The 24,036-nt window shown below is 45.4% G+C and overlaps 1 protein-coding gene across 1 annotated transcript in view; it reads left to right on the top strand.

Moving 5' to 3' along the window:
- Positions 1–24,036, top strand: part of LOC119966299 (adenylate cyclase type 1-like) — a 419,500-nt gene that overhangs the window by 265,195 nt on the left and 130,269 nt on the right. Inside the window, 2 exon segments of the mRNA XM_038797774.1 lie at positions 6,113–6,268; positions 18,181–18,375. Of these exon segments, the coding sequence (XP_038653702.1) occupies positions 6,113–6,268; positions 18,181–18,375 (351 nt within the window).

Raw genomic sequence — 24,036 nt, 5'->3', positions numbered from 1 at the left:
ACGAAATGTGAAACATGGATGATTGAATTAAGGCGTAACAAATGGCTAGCCTCATCTATAATCACCATAACTTTGTGGAAAACCACAACAAGGAAACCACAACAAGGGGCTGGTTTAGCACAGGGCTAAATCGTTGGCTTTGAAAGCAGACCAAGGCAAGCCAGCAGCACGGTTCAATTCCCGTACCAGCCGCGCCGGAATGTGGCGACTCGGGGCTTTTCACAGTAACTTCATTTGAAGCCTACTTGTGACAATAAGAGATTTTCATTTTATTTTTCATTCATTCATTTCATTTCATTTCATTTCATTGGATGGGATTTTCCAGCCCAACCCTAATATATTAAATGGGTGGCACGGTGGCACCGTGGTTAGACTCCTGCCTCATGGGGGCCAGGACCCGTGTTTGATCGTGGCCCCGGGTCACTCTCCGTGTGGAGTTTGCACATTCTCCCCATGTCTGCGTGGCTCTCACACCCACCACCCAAAGATGTGTAGGGTAGGTGGATGGCCACGCTAAATTGCTCCTTAATTGGAAAAAAAACTGGGGAAGAAAGTGATTAAATTATCAGCACCATATTTCAAAAGTTAGGAAGAAGTATCAAAGTTCTGAAAGGCTTTTTTAAAAAAAAATGTTAATCGTTAGATTGTTTGCATGAAACAGTTGAAATGAATTTGGTGAGAAACCCAACCGAAGTATAAGAAAATGCAAGCAAGAAAATAAACACATCATCTGCTGAAATTAAAAATAAATAAATTTAGAGTTCCCAATTCATTTTTCCAATTAAGGGGAATTTAGCGCGGCCAATCCACCTATCCTGCACATCTTTGGGTTGTGAGGGTGAAATGCACGCAAACACGGGGAGAATGTGCGAACTCCACAAGGACAGTGACCCAGAGCCGGGATCGAACCTGAGACCTCGGCGTCGTGAGGCTGCAGTGTTACTCACTGCGCCACCGTGCTGCCCTTGCTGAAATTTTTTAAAGCATATTCAATTCATCGCTAAGACCACTGATTTGCAGCTTTGTAACATTGCCCTTTACACCTGTCTAAGCTTGTCTGCTGCTGAAAGCCTCATTGATACCTTGGGTACCTCAGGGCTTGATTGCTAGGTGGTCTACCACATTCTACACTCTGCAAATTTGAGGTCATCCAAAACGTTGCTGTCCTTTTAACTTTCAGCAAGTTTTTTTTTAGAATTAGAACAGTACAGCACAGAACAGGCCCTTCGGCCCTCGATGTTGTGCCGAGCAATGATCACCCTACTTAAACCCACGTAACCCGTATACCCGTAACCCAACAATCCCCCCATTAACCTTACACTACGGGCAATTTAGCATGGCCAATCCACCTAACCCGCACATCTTTGGACTGTGGGAGGAAACCGGAGCACCCGGAGGAAACCCACGCACACACGGGGAGGACGTGCAGACTCCACACAGACAGTGACCCAGCCGGGAATCGAACCTGGGACCCTGGAGCTGTGAAGCATTGATGCTAACCACCATGCTACCATGAGGCCCCGACAAGTTCTGTTGCCTGATTATCCCTCTGGTCACTGACCTACACTGGCTCATGGTCATCAATGTCTTTATTTTTAAATTGTCATCTGTGTTTTCAAATCCTTCCTTGGCCTTGCCCCTCTCTATTTCTGTAACTCCTCCACAATCCTCTGAGATATTTATGTTTGTCTAGTTCTGACCTCTCATGCATCCCCCATTTTAATATTTCCATTGGAGGCCGTGCCTTCAGCTGCCTCAGCTGAAGTGCTACAATTTGTTTCATAATACTCCTGTCAAGCACCTTGGAATCTTTTATTATGTTACAAGTACAATATAAATATAAGTTGTTGTTGCTTGAAGTGAATCCTCGTAACACACGCTAAGTGTGATACAGCAACATGCAATATGTGTTGAGGTCAGCTTGACAGTAGACCCTCCACCGCTACAGTGTCATCAATTCACAAATATTTGTGCAATTCAACATTTCACATAGGAATTAATTTCTCCTTTTACTTCTGCCTCTTGTACACTCCAGGCTCTATAACTGTTCCTGTGTGTTCACCTCTCAGCTGCAATCAGTGCCTGAGTGAGGGTGAGCACATCTCTGTCTATGTTGGACAAATTGGATGCAGAGGGGCTGTGCAGACCTCTCACCAGCGTCAGTCAGTTATGAGAGGCCAGAATCATTTGTGCAAGTCAACAGATATGATGCAGGAAATTTGTGCACAACCCAGGCTCAGCCTGCTTGAGCTGCTGTTTGAACTAAATATGCAGGTTCAGACACTTCCGACTTGTAGGCCCTGCACTTGTCATTCTTAATCTTTATTGATTACAGTGTTACTCCACAACTCCGCTGTCCCACCATAAATACAGGTACAAAGAACATCACTGCCAGTCACTGATGGGAGATTATGCTAGGCAGGCGTATTACGATCTTGGATCAGACCCCAACAGTTGCTAGGATATCAAACAATAACCCCATTACTTTATTTAATTTGTATGACTGTGAAGGATACTTCGCTCCATGAGTAACTCCACACATAAATCGGTATATTGTATATTATAACAAACTTTAATATTTACACAGAATTAAACTAAATTTAACAGCATACAGAAATTGCCAGTTAAACGATCAAATGAAACACTAACACTGTCTTGTATTCTCTACTCAAGCAACTCCATCTTCAGTCAAAACCTACTTTTAACTAAAGGTAGCAAACACAGGGGCCGGGAATCTCCCCTACCCAGCGGGGTGGGGGGCCCCGGCGGGATGGAGTGGTGTGAACCACTCCGCCGTTGGGCCGCCCCAAAGGTGTGGATTTCTCCGCACCTTTAGGGACCAAGCCCTAACCTTCAGGGGCTAGGCCAGCGCCGGAGTGGTTCCCGTCCTGTCGGCTGGCATGGGAGGCCTTTGGCGCCATGCCAGCCGGGGCCGAAGGGACTTCGGCCGGCGGAAGTCCGCGCATGCGCCGGAGCGTCAGCGGCTGCTGACGTCATCCCCGTGCATGCGCAGGGAAGGGAGTCACTTCCGCGTCCGCCATCGTGAAGGCTATGGCCAACGTGGAAGGAAAAGAGTGCCCCCTCGGCACAGGCCCGCTCGCCGATTGGTGGGCCCCGATCGCGGGCCAGGCCACCGTGGGGGCACCCTCCGGGGCCAGATCGCCCCGACCCCCCCAGGACCCTGGAGCCCGCCCGTGCCGCCAATCCCGCCAGTAAGGGAGGTGTTTTGATTCCCGCTGGCGGGACCGGCATGACAGCAGCAGGACTTCGGCCCATCGCGGGCCGGAGAATCGCCGGGGGGGGGGGGCCGCCGACCGGCGCGGCGGGATTCCCGCCCCCGCCGAATCTCTGGTGCCGGAGACTTCGGGAGACGGCGGGGCGGGATTCACGCCGCCCCCGGCGATTCTCCCACCCAACGGGGGACGGAGAATCCAACCCAGGATTACTTGCCAAACATTGGATAGAGATCTTTTGAGTCTGCTTGAAGAGGGAGACCTGACACCCTGTCAGAATAATGTCCTGGCTGTACTCTTCAGAAACTGCTACTCTGCTCGCTTTGGAGCCAAAACTGAAAATTGAAATATCCACACCTAACTGCTTTAGCTCCGGCTCCTCCCATTAACTACGTCGGGCACGATTTAACGGGAAAAAAAACAGAGATCCATTTTGGGCGAGTTTAGCAGGATGTTTCTCAGCGCCTGTCGCACTCACTTAAATATGTAAATATGGATCACGCCCAATGAGGCCTCTCACGCGATTTAACAGCCTTATCAAGTCACCGAGTCGGGTGCGATGAGGCCGTTTGTTCGCATCCAGCATCTCTAACCAATTAACTGAGTTATGATCACCTTACTAAGGCTAAACAAATGTCTCTAATTATCAACCCCCCCCCCCAGGGAACCTTCTTTCTGTAAAGAAATTCTATTAGTCCTATTCAGGTAAACAATATACATCATAGAAGAATGAAAGAATCAGTAAAGTGCAAAAGGAGGCCATTCAGCCAATTAAGTCTGCACCAACCCTCTGAAAGAGCATTTTAGCTATCCCACACCCCAATCCTATACCTGCAACCCTACCTGACCTTTTTGGACACTAATGGGCAATTTAGCATGAACAATCCACCTAATCTGCACATGTTTGGACTGTGGGAGTAAACCTAGGACCCAGAGGACACCCGCACAGACACATGCAGAATGTACAAACTCCACACAGACAGTGACCCGAGGTTGGAAACAAACCCGGGCCCTGGTGCTGTGACACAGCAGTGCTAACCACTGTGCCACCATTCCACCATTGGAATGAATTTTGATCTTACTTTTATGACATTTTAATTGCACGTTCAGGAGCCAAAATGTCTGTCTTTCCTTTAAACCAGGATATTTAAAAACATTACTGCAGCAGTCACATACATATATTAACCCAGGTTTTCAACCGTACTGCACCAGGATATATAATACAATATATATATGTGAAATAGTGTGAGCCAAAAAACTATTTTTCGCAGACCTCTTGAAACCTAGTCACCCGTAAACCCCGAGTGGGGAAATCCGACTGGAGACCATTTAAGCACGATGTTCACTTTCAATTGTCCCTTTAACCCAATGGGAGCTATCGCAGCACATCAAATTTTTTGGTGCGGTTCAGGTAGGGAATTCAATAGAGAAACGCTCGATTTTGCATTCAGAGATTCCTGTGGTGCAACACCATTGAGAAAAACATTTCAATTTCTATTGAAGAGTAGGTGCAGAAGCTGGGTTAGGAGAGGGTTTTTTAGCTTCGTAAATGTTGGCATTGGGGAATGGAACATCTTTCCATTTTCACAAGCCAAATATGGAATAGGCTAGTTATGTGGCAGAGCTCTCTTAATCTAGCATCTTCACCAAGCATCTGAAGAGCAATTCCTCCAGCACCAGTCTGACATTTCTATTTCGCTTACCGACTAACCTAAGGGAATCTTTTGGTAGGTCTGCCAATTTGATGCCAATTAGTATTGACTTGTGGATAGATCTGTGCTTTGGGCTTGTATTCATTACAAAATGGGTTGAGACAGCTCAAGTTATGCAAAGAAATACACAGCAAGTCCAAAAAGGTAATAGGCCAATCGGTCCATTTAGGCCCGATTGGTGTTTACCTTCTACTCTAAATAGTTCCAATCACAATTACTAACCTTATTCTCATAATCCTTTAACCCCCCTTTCTCCTTCATCGAACTATCCAATCTAATCATGAAAGTTGACAGTCCCTTCCTCATATTAACCTTGGCAATGAATATTACAGCCTCACAATTCTTTGAGGTTTCTGCTGAACTCTGATCTAAATCTTACATTTAGCTGGATGCTGCAGCCCCATATTTTTAACTCATCAACTACTAGTAAGTCTTTTATCTACCCTGCCCTTTCCTTTCATTGTTTTCAAACATAATTTCAAACACTTCTATTATTATTAACCCATATCCCATGATGTTGCAACAAAAAATAATACTTTTGTTTTGTTCATGTGCTACTTTGATAGCAGATAGCATCCAAATACATCTATGTTATCCTCTCATTAAGTCTGAGCATCCTTCTTATGGTCTGAAGCTCAATAAATGTGCATGTAGAGGTCCTAGTAAGGTTTCATATAGTTCATCATGAACTTTTAGTTTTTATATTTTATGCCTCCTGTTATAAAAGCTAGAATTTGATTTATTTTATTTTCACAGCCTTATGAAGCTGAAGTGTTACCTTTAATGTTTTGTGAACTATTTCCGTAAATCTTCTGCTTTCCAAAAGCCCAAACCTAATCCTATTCAGAGTATAATTTCTGCTGATATTTATTTTATTAAAACGTATCACCACGCACCTCGTGACATTGAATTCCATTTGCCACTTTTTAACCCTTTCCCCATCTTACCAATATCCCTTTTGCACTTTTGTTTTGTCTTCTGAAGAATTAACTATAAACCTTTACATCCAGCAGCGACGGAGGAGACTTCTACTTTTTACTTGACTTAGATTTGAACCCAACTCTCGGATGAATGGAAGACATTTAAATGTATATGTTCTGCTGTCTTAAAACTGCAGTACATTGTTACAATTATATTGAGCATTGATGAATTTTCTCCTTTTGACAGATTTTTCCTGGGTTGATTCTCTCAGACATAAAACCAGCAAAGAGGATGAAATTTAAAACAGTCTGTTACTTACTTGTTCAACTTATGCACTGCCGTAAGATGTTCAAAGCTGAAATCCCCTTTTCCAATGTGATGACGTGTGAGGATGATGACAAGGTAAGTGATAAATCAGAACAACTTTATTCTGACATTTGTTGATGTGTCTGACTTTTTAGTTAATGAGATCCTTGTTTGACAAGGAAATGTTTCAAAGAGGAAGTGTTATTTTTCTCTATTCCTGCCTATTTCTATTGAAAGTCATTGCCTTGTATATATTCTTGTGCAACAGAAACTCTCAACATGCCTATTGTGTTGATTGAAAGCTGCTATTTATTTCTGCTCTCATCACCCTACCCAGATGGCATGAAGTGAATGAAGCTTTGTTATTTGCTTCCTAAATGACCACTGCACAGATGTGGATGAGCATCAGCAAAAGGAAGACACTAATTCAAACCTAAATATAGACTCCTGCTACAAATTAGAATATTTAAATATATAATAGTGTGATCAAAATAGTTTGCTTACATTTAAAACAGAGCAATTGCTGAAGGTGAAAAGGATCTGTAAGGGGTTGAATATAATACACTTAAGTATGTGATTGAAGAGGTGTAGAATTTGTGGTGCAGACATAGTACATGAACATTTTTCAGATTTCCAAATTCAGGGGTTTGTTTTCAATTAAGATAACAATTAAGACAAAAGTTACTTTCTGGAAAGTAAATAATTTGTCTTGGCTATGTTGCTGATTAAAAGTAACTTAATAGATTACAATAGAGCATTGTCATCCAGCTAAAGATTCACTAGTTTGGCATTCTACATTCTAAATCTTCAGTAGGTTGGAGTTTGGCATTCCTTGGTCAGGCCTTTAGTTGCTAGACTAGGTAGTGAAATGTTGCAATTGCAGAGCAGGTCAAACCTGGTAGAACCCAACTCATCCCATGGATGACTGGCAGTGGCATTGGAGAACTCGGGATTCTATTTGCTGTCACTATTACATGTGACTTGATGTAAAATGTGTTGAGTTGGGAGGCAGCAGATGAGAGAACATAGATGGGGAAATAATGAAGCGGAACCATCAGTGAGGCAGAAATATAATGATTATTTTTCCTGATAGATAGAGTTAAAAATCATTGCACCAGGCTGCTGTTTCATTTCTGTGAAAGGTGAGCTCTAAAAATGGGTAGATATTGGCATTTGAAGCTAACATGTGATTTCCTTTGTATATTTTACAGTACACATCAAATAAAAGCTGTTAATTCATTCACATCTGTGTGCATCAGCTCGGATATATTAATGCTATAAACTGAATAAACTGTGTCAACCATTATAGTGGGGCTAATATGAGACTAACACACAGAACGTGTCACACTGCTGGAAAAGCTGGTGTTTCTTTGTATCTTAAGGTCTTCTGATACTCACTATGCAAAATATAATTTTTCCTTTATTCCCTCATACCTGTATTAGCATAATGAGTACATAATGAGATTCCCAATTTCTTTGGGACATTAGTGAATTGAGGAAAATAAATTAAATATTAAAACGTATGAGACAATGTGTGATGAAAGCAAAATACTATTGGTACTGTAAATAAAATCAGATCAAAGTGTCAGAAATTATCAGCAGGTCGAACAGTATCTGTGGAGAGAGAAATAGTCAAATAGTTTGACTTGAATAATAACTTAGTTTCTCTCTCTCTACAGTTGTTGCCAAACCTAGTGAGTATTTCTTAGGTGCGACAATAACGGAGTTGTGTTCTCCTCCTCCCCAGACGCGTGTTCCTCGCCAACACGCCGTCGCCAGCAGTGAGATTCTCCGTTTCCACCGCCGGGCATTGGGATTTCCCATTGTGGCCACCCCACGCCACTGGGAAATCTGCGGATGGCGTTGCCGGCGGAACACTGAATCCCGCCGGCGGAGAAGTGACCCTACTGTAACTGGACCCATTGATGGTGTGAACCCATTGCCTCCAAAATTTGACAGCATGATACCTGTAATGAAAGAAAGTTACCACAGTCCTCGAGGATCATGGGCTTCCCTTCCCTTTTGCTTTGGGAGTTTGCACATTCTCCCCATGTCTGTCTGGATCTCACCCCCACAACCCAAAAAGATGTGCAGAGTAGGTGGATTGACCACGCTAAAATGCTCCTTATAAACAAATTAGAGAATTTACTCTGCGTTACAAAGAGAGAAAAGTGTGCCAATGAGTGTGGAGCAACCAGTTTGGGTGATGTGTATGCCAGGGCTGAATAACAAGGTGTGTGGGTTAGAGTTGCAGTAGTGCATGATGAAGCTACGACGGTGAGAGTGAGGTGAAGCTATGAGAGTGAGGGTGAGGTGATGCCATGAGTGTATAAATGAGTTGAATCTTATAGATGTCTATGAAATAATGAGGGGCATAGATAAGGTAGATATTCAACATTTTTTCCTAAAGGTAGGGGAGTCTAAAACTAGAAGGCATAAGTTTAAGGTGAGAGGCAATTTTTTCACACACAGGGTGGTAAGTGTCTGGAACGACCAGCCAGAGGCAGTAGTCGAGGCGGGTACAATTTTGTCTTTTAAAAAGCATTTAGACAGTTATATGGGAAAGATGAGTATAGAGGGTTGTGGGCCAAATGTGGCCAATTGGGACCAGCTTAGTGGTAAAAACTGGGTGATATGGACAAGTTGGGCAGAAGGGCCTGTTTTCATGTTGTAAACTTCTATGAATCTATGACTCTATGTGGCTGAGAATGAGGTGAAGCTATGAGAGTGAGAATGAGGTGATGCCATGAGTGTTTAAAGTGAGCTGAAGCTGGGAGGGTGCGAGGGAGGTGAAGCTGTGAGAATGAGGTGAAGCTGTGAGGGTGAGAGTGAGGTGAAGCTGTGAGGGTGAGAGTGAGGTGAAGCCAATAGGATGAGGTGAAGCTGTGAGGATTCTCATAATATGCACTCGCGCACATAATGAGATACAGACAGGCAGTGACAGACACTCAGTACAGCCAATCAACACACAGGACAGAACACAACCAATCACCAGGCAGAATACTAGAAGGGGGTTTCCCACTATAAAACACACAATGCATCAGCATTCTGCCTCTTTCCACTGGTGACAACTGTCATGACAGTCAGGGTGTATATATCAGTTAGCACCTTCTACACGTGGCTCAGAGTTAGTCTGGTCTAGTTAGTTATACTTAGTACACTTAGAGCAATAGAGTGTCAACCCACAGCAAGCTGTGTGCACTGTTACAGAAGTTCAATAAATTGTATTGAACCAACGTCTAAGTTTGGTGTCTGCTTTCCAGCACAACTGCATCCAGTTGCAGTCCGTGTTATCCCAGGGCGAATGAGAGGAAGCTCAAAGGGTGAGTGAGGTGAACCTGTGAGGATGAGGTGAAGCTCTGAGGGTGAGTGATGTGAAGCTGTGGGAGTGAGGTGAAGTTGTGAGAGTGAGGTGACCATGTGAGAGTGAGAGTGATGTGAAGCTGTGAGAGTGAGTTGACTGTGTGAGGATGAGGTGAAGCTCTGAGGTGAGAGTGAGGTGAAGCTACGAGGGTGAGGTGGCACTGTGAGGGTGAGGTAAAGCTCTGAGGGTGAGAGTGAGGTGATACACTGAGGGTGAGAGTGAGGTGAATCCATGAGGGTGAGGTGACGCTGTGAGGGCGAGGTGAAGCTATGAGAGTGAGTGTAAAGTGAAGCTATGAGGTTAAGGTAAGCAAAGATGATGATGGCGAGCTGTGATTAATGCTTGATCAAAAACGTTGGTTGGTAAGTGAAGGGAAGGATAGTGAATGGGGCTGTATATGGGGCTAGTGGTCCATTTGTAAGGGTATGGCATGTGAAAATACATTCACTGACCTTGACTTAATGTAAACACCTTCACCCTCTTCCTGTGCTGCGTCCCGGTCCTTGAGACTTGACTGCTTGAATACCTACTCCCATAGCTTTCTCAGTGCCTACTTGGAGAGTCTCCTATTCACCTCCTCCACCAAAGCCTCCAGCGCTGAAATGGATTCTCCCATTCGGCGACAGAGTGTCCATGCCGTCGGAAACACCATCGCGTTTAACGACAGCATGTACGGGCCGCTGGGAGTACCGATTCAGGCCCCTACAGGGGACCAGCATGGCGCTGGAGTGGTTCACGCCGCTCCAGCCTCCCATCCCAGCACAAACTGCACCGCGCCAACCCGCGCATGTGCAGTGGCCTCCCTCAACGTGCTGGCCCCGATGCAACATGGCATGGGAGTTAAGGGGCCGGCGCGTAAGAAAATAGGCCCGGGGAGCGAGAGGCCGGCCCGCCGATCAGTGGGCCCCGATTGCCGGCCAGTCTCCATCAGAGGCCCTCCCCAGGGTCGGAGCCACCCTCCCCCTCCCACATACTGCCCCCCGACCCTGCGCGCAGAGTTCCCGCCGACTGCGACCAGGTGTGGATGGCGCCGGAGAGACTCTGCCTTTTTAGAGTGGCTGCTCGGCCCATCCGGGCCAGAGAATTGGCGGCCCGGCCGCATAGAGCGGTTTGTGACCGGCACCGCGCCAAATACACCGGCAACAATGGTGCCAATTCTCCGCTCTGCGGAGAATCGCATGCCGGCGTCGGGGAGGCATGGCGCAGTTGTGGGGATTCTCCGGCCCGGCGCGGGGCTGGGAGAATCCCGCTCGGAGAACCTTGCAGCATGCTATCCATCCTGTTGTGCCATTATGTTTTACCTTTCTCCCTGTCAAAATGACTTCTACAATCAGTATCACATCAGCTGCAGCCAGAATGCATCTCCCATTGAAGAGTTAAAGTTGGCTTGAAGGGGTTAACGGCATCTTTAAGAAGTGCCAGTGTTGCATAACGATGGGTACCCTGAAAAGGCCAGTAGCCAGTCAGTAGTTTAGTGCTGGAATGCATACTGCTGTTATTTAAATTAGCAGACAGCCCTGAGCTTTGCATGCTGTCTATATCAGAACGAAAGGATCACAATCTCCATGTCCGCTTTTGGATCTCATCCAGTGTTTCCCCATTAATGGTATTGTGCAGATGAAGATATGTTTATGGCCTGCTGTGTAGTGTTGAATCAAGATGGCATAGTTGACAACACATGTGAAAACTTTTATAATTTGTGTTTGGACAATGTTGCTTGAATTCAATAAAGTAAATACATTATTCATTTGTGAAAATAACAATATTGGAGCTGAGCTGTTTGTGTGAACTTACTGAGTCATTACTTAAGAGTTTTTCTAAGAATTGGCCAGTCAGAAGAAACAAAAGGCAATTTGCACAACATAATGAAGAATATTAAGACAGTTCATACCTTCAAAATTAGAATAGGTATAAATACAACATGCTACTAATTTCATTTGTTAAAGAACAGTGGGTGGTATTTTTCTATTTGCAATATGTTTGCATGCATCTAGAGACCCCACCATCAAAAGGTTATTTTTGCATTTGAAGGATGTTTCCTCTTGTTATTTTTGTAAGATGATCCAGTGGGCAGATATTCCTCCAGAATTATACTCTCTTGATTGTTGGATCACTTATCGTGGTGATATAAAATGCCTGCCAAACTTATTTCCTCCACTTCTCCCTCTCGAATTTATGCTTAAACTTAACACACTTTGGTACCTTTTGAGACATGGGGCGAGATTTTCCGGTCACGTTGCGCTCAAGCGAGAGCACAACGCAGCCGGAAAATCCCGGGAGAGGCTTCCAGCGAGCTTTCCGACAGCCTGCACGCCTCGCAGTATTCTTCAACGTCCCGCGAGACATCGGAGTCGGACCTCCACCCCAAATGGGCAGGACCAAATGACGCTTGCAGAAGTAGGTCATAAACCTAATTAACACCTATGTGCCTGGGATCCACTGACCTCCTTCGATTCTTCAGCCTCCCTGCAGCAGCCGGTCGCCGATCAGTACTGGTCCACATTCGGAATGGTGCCCAGGGGGTCTCCCAGGCCATCGGAGACCCCTAGGTAGTCAGTGCAAGTGCAGAATGGCTCTCTGCCCCTCTCCCTGGAATGCGGGCACCTTGGCACTGCCCAGCTGGCACCTTGACACTGCCACCCCAACACTGCCAAGGTGCCCGGATGGCACTTCTAAGCCAGCAGGAGCACTGGGAGAATGCCAGGGTGGCATGCCAGTGTGCCCGAGTGCCAGGGTGTCACTGCCAAGGGGGTGAGGGAGGGCATACCCATGAAATGAGGGTTTGAAGGATGGAAGAATGCAGGGCAGATAAGTAGAGGCCTCTGTGAAGTTGATGGGGTGATGGGTGGGGATCCTGGAAGGGAGGGGGTATAATAAGGGGGCTTGGGGAGGCTTGGAGACCCCCAGGGGCCCAATAGCAGGGTGCCCTTACTTGTGGGTGTGGGGTAGTGTCCATGTGTGTAGGGGTGACATTACAGGGGTGGTGGGGATCCACACAATCACTTAGAGATCGGGGCACCCTTTAAAAATGGTGGGCCGATCTTGGAGTTCAGCTCAACGCATTCTATGCTCAGTTCGAGCAGGTAACCAACAATCCGCTGTTGAGTGCCCCAGCAGCCCATATCTCACCGATACCCACCATCACAGCTTCCGAAGTCAGATCGGCCTTCCTGAAAGTGAACCCTCGGAAGGCGACGGGTCCGGACGGGATCCCTGGTCGTGCACTCAGAGCATGCGCGGACCAGCTGGCAGAGGTACTTGCGGACATCGTTAAGCTGTCCCTACTCCACTCTGAGGTCCTCACCTGCTTCAAGAAGACGACCATCATACCGGTGCCAAAGAAGAACCAGGCAACGTGTCTCAATGACTACCGTCCGGTGGCCCTGACCTCAGTAGTAATGAAGTGCTTTGAGAGGTTGATGATGAAGCACATCACCTCCATACTCCCAAAATGCCTTGATCCACTGCAATTCGCACACCGTCGCAACCGGTCCACAGCAGACGCCATTTCCCTGGCCCTACACTCTTCTCTAGAGCATCTCGACAACAAGGATTCCTACATCAGACTCCTATTTATTGACTACAGCTCCACCTTGAACACCATAATCCAGCCAACCTCATATTAAAGCTCCAAAAGCTAGGACTTGGCTCCACACTCGGCAACTGGATCCTCGATTTTCTGACCAACAGACCACAATCAGTAAGAATGAACAACAACGCCTCCTCCACAATAGTCCTCAACACCGGGGTCTCGGAAGCCTTCATAACTAGCCCCCTACTCTACTCCCTGTACACACACGACTGCGTGATAAAATTTGGTTCCAGCTCCATCTACAAATTTGCTGATGATACGACCATAGTGGGCTGGATCTCGAATAATGACGAGTCAGAATACAGGAGGGAGATAGAGAAACTAGTGGAGTGGTGCAGCGACAACAATATCTCCCTCAATACCAGCAAAACTAAAGAGCTGGTGACTGACTTCAGGAAGCAAAGTACTGTACACACCTCTGTCAGCCAACTTTTACAGATGCACCACAGAAAACATCCTATCTGGCTGCATCACAGCCTGGTATGTCAACTGCTCGGCCCAGGACCGCAAGAAACTTCAGAGAGTCGTGAACACCGCCCAGTCCATCACACAAACCTGCCTCCCATACATTGACTCCATCTACACCTCCCGCTGCCAGGGAAAAGCAGGCAGCATAATCAAAGACCCCTCCCACCCGCTTACTCACTCTTCCAACTTCTTCCATCAGGCAGGAGATACAGAAGTTTGGGAACACGCATGAAGACTCGAAAACAGCTTCTTCCCCGCTGTTACCAGACTCCTAAATGACCCTCTTATGGACTGACTTCATTAACACTACTTCATCCGATGCCGGTGCTTATGTATACCTTGTATACCTTGTGTATTATGTATTTTCTTTTATTCCCTTTTCTTCCTATGTACTTAATGATCTGTTAAGCTGCTCGCAGAAAAATACTTTTCACTGGACCTTGGTACACATGACAATAAACAAATCCAATCCAATCCAGCTCCCCAATTCTAAAAAAAAATTCAGTGAGAAGCTCCCCAGGGCCCAAAAAAGTGACTACGTTTCATTGAATAGCGGTGGAGAAATCGCCGGCAGAGTCGATGGGAAACTCCCTGAAAAACCAGCCACAAATTAACCTTTGGGAAGCATTGGGGAGGATCACGCCCGTGGATTTGCATATCCAGAAACCATTTAGGTACATATAAAAATATGGGGTTGAATTTTCACTCTGATTGGAACCAGAACTGTTTCTGGGTTGGGAACTGTTCCGCAGGAAACGATCATTGACCTGGGATTTTTACAAAGGTGTTTCCTTCATTGGCACAGGGGCAGGTCCTTAGTTCATTTAAGTGCAGCATGCTGGCTGTCGAACCTTGGGTGTCAGAGGGTTGGAGAGATGGGGAGTCCCTTTATAGGGTAGCCTTTGTCTGCACCCATACCCAGGCAGGCCAGGAGGGCCTGTAGGCCTACCTGGTGAGCTGGTACCCAGCCTGCCCTCCTGCCTGTTGAACTGCACTCCTGTTAGGTAGGGAATTGGAGACCAACAGGCTCCCAGTAAGCCTGATTGGCTGTCTGCTTTGTGGATTTTGCCAGCCTCCAAATCTGTCTCCCATGAAATGGCTGGCATTGGGAATGGTGTTAGGAAACTGGCACGGCAGCAACTGTTGGTATTTTTGGGCCCTGTCTGTCTCTGTATCCCCCCCGAGTGGAGTCAAATAACTGTTTTTTGAAATTCTTCTTCAGACCTCTTGTTGGGTCTTAACAGTGTAAATTGTAGGGGCTGATGCAACATGAACTGAATAAGGTTGAAGTGTAAAAAAAAGCTTTTACATACTTATAAGTGCCCAATCTTGTTTCTTCAATTAGGAGGATAGGTTGGGTGATTGCCTTGCATTTGTCATTGATGTAACTTTCAGATGAGATAATGTCAAGGAAAATCTCACAGGTCTCACGTATCAAAAATGATTAGTAGCGAGCAGTCATGGAGCGCACTATTTATTAAAAATGCATAGTATGATCAGAACAAGTGAACACAGTTTCACCAAAGGGAATACCTGTTTGACAAATATATTAAGAGTTTTTGAGGATGTAAGTAATGGGTTAGATGTTATCCCGGATTTCTAAAAGGCATTCTATAAGGTGACACACAGAAAGTTAATACATAAGCTAAGGATTCATAGAGTTGGGATTAATATATTAGCTGGGATAGGGGATTAGTTAATGGATAGAAAGCAGAGCATTGCCATAAACGGGACTTTTTCAAAATGGCAGACAATATGTCATGGAGTGCCACAAGAATCATTGCTGAGGCCTCTACTGTTTACAATCTATATTAATAATTTAGATGAAGAGACAGAAAATAATATATCAAGGTTTGCTCATGATACCAAGGTAGGTGGGAAAGTAAGCTCTGGGGAGGATACTAAGGGGCTGCAAAGAGGTATAGACAGATTAAGTGAATGGTCAACATGTGGGCAGGTGGAGTACAATATAGTAAAATGTGAAGTTATTAATTTGGTTAGAACATAACGGGCTACAAAGCGAAGCCGAGAATATATCCAGAAGCAGCGCATCCCTCCCCAATGAACTCAATGCATTCTATGCTTGGTTCGAGCAAGAAACCAACAATCTGCTGTCGAGTGCCCCAGCAGCCCATAACACACCCATACCCACCATCACAGCTTCCGAAGTCAGATCGGCTTTCCAGAAATTGAACCCTCAGAAGGCGACGGGTCCGGACGGGATCCCTGGTCGTGCACTCAGAGCCTGCGCGGACCATCTGGCAGATGTGTTCGCGGACATCTTTAACCTGTCCCTACTCCGCTACGAGGTCCCCACCTGCTTCAAGAAGCCCACCATCATACCGGTGCCAAAGAAGAACCAGGCAATGCCCTCAAAACTACCGTCCGGTGGCCCTGACTTCAGTCGTAATGAAGTGCTTCGAGAGGTTGGTCATGAAGCGCATCACCTCCATACTCACAGAACGCCTTGATCCACTGCAATTCGCATACCGCTGCAACCAGTCCACAGCAGACCCCATCTCACTGGCCCTACACTCATCCCTAGAGCATCTCGACAACAAGGATTCCTACATCAGACTCCTATTTATCCCAGCCAAGCTCATATCAAAGCTCCAAAACCTACGACTTGGCTCCTCACTGCAACTGGATCCACGACTTTCTAACCTACAGACCACAATCAGTAAGAACAAACAACAACACCTCCTCCAAAATAGTCCTCAATACCGGGGCCCTGCAAGGCTGTGTATGTGGCCCCCTACTGTACTCCCTGTACACACACGGCTGTGTGGCAAAATTTGGTTCCAACTCCATCTGCAGGTGTGCTTATGATATGGCCACAGTGGGCTAGATCTCGAATAACGACGAGTCAGAATACAGGAGGGAGATAGAGAACCTAGTGGAGTGGTGCAGCGACAACAATCTATCCCTCAATGCCAGCAAAACTAAAGAGCTGGTTATTGACTTCAGAAAGAAAAGTACTGTCCACACCCTTGTCAACATCAATGGGGCCGAGGTGGAGATGGTTAGCAGTTTCAAATTCCTAGGGGTACACATCTCCAAAAATCTATCCTGGTCCACCCACGTTGATGCTACCATGAAGAAAGCACAACAGCACCTATACCTCCTCAGGAAGCTAAGGAAATTTGGCATGTCCACATTAACCCTTACAAACGTTTACAGATGCAGCATAGAAAGCATCCTATCGGGCTGCATCACAGCCTGGTATGACACCTGCTCGGCCCAAGACCACAAGAAACTTCAGAGAGTCATGAACACAGCCCAGTCCATCACACAAACCTGCCTCCCATCCATTGACTCCATCTACACCTCCCGCTGCCTGGGGAAAGCGGGCAGCATAATCAAAGACCCCTCCCACGCTTACTCACTCTTCCAATTTATTCCATCGGGCAGGAGATACAAAAGTCTAAGAACACACACAAACAGACTCAAAAACAGCTTCTTCCCCACTGTTACCAGACTCCTAAACGACCCTCCTATGAACTGACCTGTTTTTTTGAGAGCATATCTGGGGTTCTGTATGCAGTTTTAGTCTCTACATTTTAGAAAGGATGTACTTGAGCTGAATGTGGCACAATGAAGGTCCACTAAAGTGTTCCCTGGGATGAGAGGTTTGTCCTATGATGAAAGGACGAGTAAATTGGGCTTATATTCCCTGGAATTCTGAAGAATGAGAGGTGATCCCATTGAAACCTACAAAATTCTGAAGGAGCTTGATAGGGTGGATGCAGAGATATTTCTGCTGATAAAACACAGGAGCACAATCTCAGGATAATGGGCTGATCATTTAGGACTGAGATGAGGAGAAAGTTCTTCACTTCAATGGTTGTGAACCTTTGGAATCCTCTGCCCCAGAGGATTATGGATGCTCCATTGTTGAATACATTTAAGGCTGTGATAGGCAGATTTGTTGGTTTCTCAGGGAATTAAGGGATATGAGGAGTGGGCAGGAATATTGAAGTTGAAGCCCAATATCAGCCACGATCTTATTGAATGGTGAAGCAGGCTCGATGGACCATATGGACCACTGCTGCTGCTATTTCTTGTGTTCCATTCTATCCAGAAGCAAGTTTATGTAATTCATTGATATTGTTCTTTATTGTTTAATTGTTGTTCTGCACTGTATTTTTTCTGTGTCAGTTATGTCTAATGGGCAAATCTCCATACGAATGATTAAGCCAGTGAAATTGATATGCTTCTTCCACTGAACCTCTGTGCAATATTTCGTGCACAAATCAATGTTAACCTTTATATGGTGTGTACTGCAGTTAAGGTGTGAATGTCCTCTGTTGAATAAGTTTGGGTCGAAGTGGTTTGAACTGTATCATGTTTATCCAATGCTGTTGAAGCTATTTTCCAGAGATTACTTGACTGCTAAAGTGAACCAGGAAAATATCAAGGCCTGCTAAAAAGATAACGGAAACAGAAGCCCCCACTTCCCATTCCATTTTCTGGATTAGGTTCTGCACTGGGGCTTTACAACTGGTATGGATTGAAAATTGGACAGTAGCAGAGTGGTCCTCTCCAACCTGTCACTAATTAAAATGTTTTCTTTTATTTACAAAGAGAAGAGCACTGAGGACAGCATCTGAAAAAGTCAGGAATCGATCATCTTTCTCGACAAATGTTATACACAGCACTCCAGGAACACGAGTGAATCGGTACATCAGCCGGTTAATTGAAGCACGACAAACAGAGTCTGAAATGGCAGATTTACATTTTGTTACGTTAAAGTACAAACAAACTGAAAGGGAGCAGAAAGTAAGTTATTTATGTAAAACAAGATAAACATACTTTTTTTTAGGTTCACCTAGATTATCTGGGTGCCTTGAAAAACTAGTCAGATTTCTTGGCAGGCAACCATTTTGAATCGTGGGACTGGTTGTAAAGTCAAGTGGGATGGGGTGGGGGAAGTGTGATGGTTGGTGGCAGGGGGGGAGGTGGGTATGAAAGCCCATAGAAAATTCATACCTGGTGCAGTTGGTCTGTGATTGGCTTTTTAACTGAGCCACCTCATTGTACTCTTACTTCCAGTTTTGCATCTAGTTAACGTCAGTAGGCATGTCGATAACATACCCATGGAATATATGACATGATTTAAACTCCCGGGCTTAAAGAAACACTAAACATCTTTGTTGTTTTTTGCCACTCCAAGCAGAATACATGATAAATAAATGAAAGGGTGGGGGATAATGAGGGATAGTGGTGGGGAGGGCAGTAGTGTGGTCTTTCCCTCTCTGTCAATTTTGTTTGTTTGAATCCTTTAACAGACAGACAGACATTCAGCCTGAACCATTGTATAGTGATGGAAACCTTGGCTGATTTTTCCATTCCATAATGCAAGATGGGAGAATTCCTTCCATTTGCTATTTGTCACAGCATTATAAGTGCACAGAATATGTTTATAATTTCTCTACAAACACTGAACAGGTTAAAAATCTTCTCAAACAAGATTTAAAAAAAATAGCAAACAGGAAAGAAATTTTCCAGAGAGACCGATTTTTAGCAACATAGCCACCACTGCAGTTTAGACTGGCTGAATTATAATTCAAGGCTTTTAGCTTATATTGGTCAGTATGGCAGCATGCAATGCATTTACTGATTGCGCACTTAGTGGAACTTAAATAGGTTTTCCATATAATTACAGGAGGTGAACGCTATTTGACCTGAAGTTCCCCATGCAGAATCTAGATGCTTGCTAAATTATTCAACTATTTTATCTACTGGTTTACACTGACTGTATGTGTGAAGGAGAATTTTCGAATATCAGTTCTAAACTTTACCTTTGAGGAGGTTGAACCTATGTCACCTTGTCCTACAATCGCGATTTAATTTAAAATAACATTGCAGATTTATCTTTCGCAGTCCCTTAACTATTCTTCTATAACATAACTCAGACATGTTAAAAAGCCCAATTATTCAAGTTTTTCCTCATAATTCAGATAAAACACAATGGATCCGTTTTATGGCCTCTTCTCTGCGAATATCACCTTTGTGATTTAGGAGTGGCTTAGGGAGTGACATAGTGGCACAGTGGTTAAGCACTGCTGCCTCACAACGCCAGAGACCCGGGTTCAATACCGATCTTGGATGACTGTCTGTGTGGAGTTTGCATATTCTCCCCGTGTCTGCGTGGTTTTCCTCTGTGTGCTCTGGTTTCCTCCCACAGTCCAAAGATGTGCAGGTTAGCTGGATTGGATAAGCCAAATTGCCCTAAAATGGAATTACAGGGGTATTGGGCCTGGGTAGGGTGCTCTTTTAGAGGGTCAGTGCAGAATCCTCCTTCTGCAATGTAGGAATTCTATGATTATATGTGCTCTGACCAGAATATTGAGCAGTTTGATTACTGATTCTTTTAACATGTATTCTGCCATTTTTGTTATGCTGTTCATCATTTCATTGGCTTTGTTAATTGCTGCTCTGCACTGGTTGAACATGTTGCGTTTGCTTCAACAAAGACTCCGAGAACTATTTTTAACTTGATTCTTCACAATTTCAAAACCATTCATGATGTTTCTCACTGCCTTTATAAGCAGAATGAAAATCAGAAGGGTTCTCCATTGATTCTTGCTGTTGAGCTTTGTCAGCATTTCTTTCTTTTGTCTGCTGTTTCAAAGTGTCATCTGACATGAAGACAGGCCTTTATAAGATTCTAGTGTCAGACTATCTGGTTTTACTAGAAATTGAGTAGGCAGTCTTGTCAGTTTAGAGATAGGGAACCATTTACAAATTACCAAAGCATTTTTGTACTACGTGGCATAACATCATGGTAATACCAGAAACTAGCAAGTTGCAGTATTTGCACTCCAGTATCTATGGCAATAGGGAGTTAAGGAGTAGTGTGAATATATTACAAGGCAGCGATTTAATCGTAAACAAAGAGGTGATAAAGGTGGAAGCTTAGAGGATCATAATGTTGCTAAATTACACTGTACTCCCAGTCTGAGATGACTCCCTTTCCATTAAGTAGTGACGGCTCATTGCTGAAATTTACTGGCTTGTTTGGCTTTGCAATTAGATGGACTATTCCATATTTTCCTTGACTGATGGACTTGTTCACGTGCTGAACATTTCAACCCATTGATTCTGGTACAGTGACACTACACATGCCCAACCCTTTATCAGTGTGTGTTGGTTTTGCGTCCCCCCCCCCCCCATGCCAGTGCCATCCAGACGTGACATATATCGTGACAGCATAGCCCAAGTTGTTTTCTTTCTTGAGAAATTAATGCTGACAGCTATCTAATGCAGGTATTATGTGGGTGTTAGTGCCTTCGTTCTGACTTTTCATCCGGTACAAAGGACCTTGGATTTAGTTTTTACATCATGCTCTGGTATAATTGAAAAGTACAGCATTTACATGTTGCATTAAAAAAATCATTTCATAGAATTTTATTTTAAATTACATTTTACATGTATAATTCACTGTTCTCCATATAATGGCTGAGATTTTGATGTTGAAACAATGATGAGACTCATTATTAAGGAGAAAATTGGACAATAACTTCCACATATGCCTAGTTAAACAAGAAAATCAAGACATTGCTGCCCAAGATACCCTGCTCCACCACTAACTTCACTGTCCCAGAACCTCATCAAGTGATTCAGCATTTGCATACATACAAAGGTATGATGTTGCGGCACTTACTAAACATACCATGAATAGTTAGGCACATCCATTCATGCATAAGTGACTTTTTTAATGGCCTGGTACATCTTAATTACTGCAAAACAACCTCTCATGGACATTTACAAACGTGAAGTCTAATTTCTTCAGATTGAACTATTGTTGGAGATTTAAAAAAAAATTAAAATAGGAAACATCCTGTTTTACTTTTTCTTTTTCTACCCCTTTTATATCTCTCTCTTAAACACATTTCTGTTACACTTCATTTTTATTTCTGTACATGAATTTATATTGAATTCAGTAATCCAATTTAAAATTCCTGCTTCAGATTGTGGATGAAAAGTTCAATGGCCCCCCAATACAGGCTTAGGAATTGTGATGCGTGATTAACTGATGCCTGTTCAATGTAATGCATACAGCACACTAACTTTGTGGTGTCTGCTAATTGATCGTGGTGTACAGCCCAGCATAGGATATGCAGCTGATTGGCTGAACATCTCAACAGGGTCCCAAATTTATGCTTGGCTAGCCTATACCATTTAAAGGAAAGAGCATTCCGGCCGAAGAAAAATGGGAAGACATATTGAAGAGTGACTGATTATAGAGGAGCGTGGGCTCCCAGATTTTCTGATGCAACACTCGAGGCTCGGGTAGCAGACAGAAAGAGAGTTCTTCTTCCGAAGAAGTGTGGTGGTGGGGGTGTGTGGAGCAGGGCGGCACTGTAGCATAGTGGTTAGCATAATTGGTTCACAGCTCCAGGGTCCCAGGTTCGATTCCGGACTTGGGTCACTGTCTGTGTGGAGTCTGCACGTTCTCCCTGTGTCTGCGTGGGTTTCCTCCAGGTGCTCCGGTTTCCTCCCACAGTCCAAAGGTGTGAAAGTTAGGTAGATTGGCCATGCAAAATTGCCCTTAGTGTCCAAAATTGTCCTTCGTGTTGGATGGGGTTACTGGGTTATGGGGATAGGGTGGGGGGAGAAGGTGGGCTTGGGTAGGATGCTCTTTCCAAGAACTGGTGCAGACTTGATGGGCCGAATGGCCTCCTTCTGCACTGTAAATTCTATGAAACCTTTTAAATGACCACTTAGAAGTGAACATCAGAGGAGAGCCATAGAGCGTAATTTCTATAAAATTCCCACAGTGTAGAAGGAGGCCATTCGGTCCATCAAGTCTGCACAGCCCCCTGAAAGAGCACCTAACATTGCCCCCCCACCTCCTTCTGTCCCCACAGCCCCTTAGCCCCTCCTAATCTACACATCTTTGGACACTGAGGGGCAATTTAGCATGGTCAATCCACCTAACCTGCACATCTTTGAACTATGGGAGGAAACCCGAGCAACCGGAGGAAACTCACACATGGGGCGCGATTCTCCGCTCCCTACACTGGTGGGAGAATCGCGGGATGGCCGGGTGACTCACGTCACGCCCCCTGGCGCCCCCCGCAATTCTCCCACCCCCCCGCTCGGAAGAATCGACGCTCGCCGTTTTTCACGGCGACCGGCGATTCTCCGGCCCGGATGGGCCGAGCGGCCTGCCGTTCGCGACCGGATCATGACGGCGGCAACCACACTTGGTCGCTGCCATCGTGAACATGGGCGTCAAATGCTCGTTTGAAGCTTGTGGGGGGCGGAGAGGGGAGTGAGCACCACGGCCGTGCTCGGGAGGGGACTGACCCGCGATCTGTGCCCACCGATCGTCGGGCCGGCGTCTCAAAGCGACGCACTCTTTCCCCTCCGCGGCCCCGCAAGATCAAGCCGCCACGTCTTGCGGGGCAGCAGAGGGGAAGATGGCAACCACGTATGCGCAGGTTTGAGCCGTCCGCTGTCATGATGTCAGCCGCGCATGCGTGGATTGGAGCCGGCCAACCTGCGCATGCGCGGCTGACGTCACTTAGGCGCCGCCGTCGTGTCATTCTCGGCGCGCTGCCTTGACGCAAGCGTCAAGGCCTGGCGGCCGGGGGTTACGGAGCGCCGCTCCCAGCCCTCCGGGGGGGGGGTGAATAAGGTGAGAGGGGCGGCCTCCGAGGCCGTCGTGAAACTCGGCCAAGTTCACGACAGCCTTCCCGATTTTTCGCGGGAGCGGAGACTTCCGCCCATGCACAGGGAAACTCGTGCAAACTCCACACAGACAGTCGCCCACTGCCGGAATTTAAACCGGGTCTCTGGCGCTGCAAGGCATCAGTGCTAACCACTGTGCCACCATGCCAAGACACGGCTATAGTGCTGCAAGACATTTAATGACCATATATCAGTAGTCAAGGTTAGTGAATTCATCTTAAAATGCCATATCCGCACAACTGAACCATGAATCTCACAAACACTCATGTTACACCCTAAGGACAATGGCAACATAGCATTGCACATGACTGGGAGCAAGTAGTCTGATGAGAACCCTTGCAGTCACAACCATTGCCTTCTCCATGTACCGCAGCACTTCCTAAAGATATCATCAACTGTCAGCGACTCCTCAAAATTCTAGCACTTCCAAAACACTCAAAGCCAGTGGAAATTTATCAGCAACTAACTTATAAGTAGTTGATAAAGCCCGTTAAATAGCCCTGGGGATAGGGATTAGTCTTGCTGCTGAACACAATTTATCTATGCATGTTAAGAGAGAGCTGTAGATGAAGCAATGAGTTTAAATGGCGAAACTGACGTCAAATCAATGTTTTACGGTAACTAATCTGCAATGTCTGCATACTTCCAGTATATACCCTTAACATCTACATTAACACCTTTCCTAAGTTGTCATTCAGTGCATGTTACTCTGAAAGTTTGCACATGTGATATGGGCTCCAT

The sequence above is a fragment of the Scyliorhinus canicula genome, chromosome 5 (assembly GCF_902713615.1).
Source record: "Scyliorhinus canicula chromosome 5, sScyCan1.1, whole genome shotgun sequence".
Lineage (NCBI taxonomy): Eukaryota > Metazoa > Chordata > Chondrichthyes > Carcharhiniformes > Scyliorhinidae > Scyliorhinus > Scyliorhinus canicula.
The sequence above is the reverse complement of the archived record's forward strand: the minus strand, read 5'-3'. Positions and strand labels throughout refer to the sequence as shown.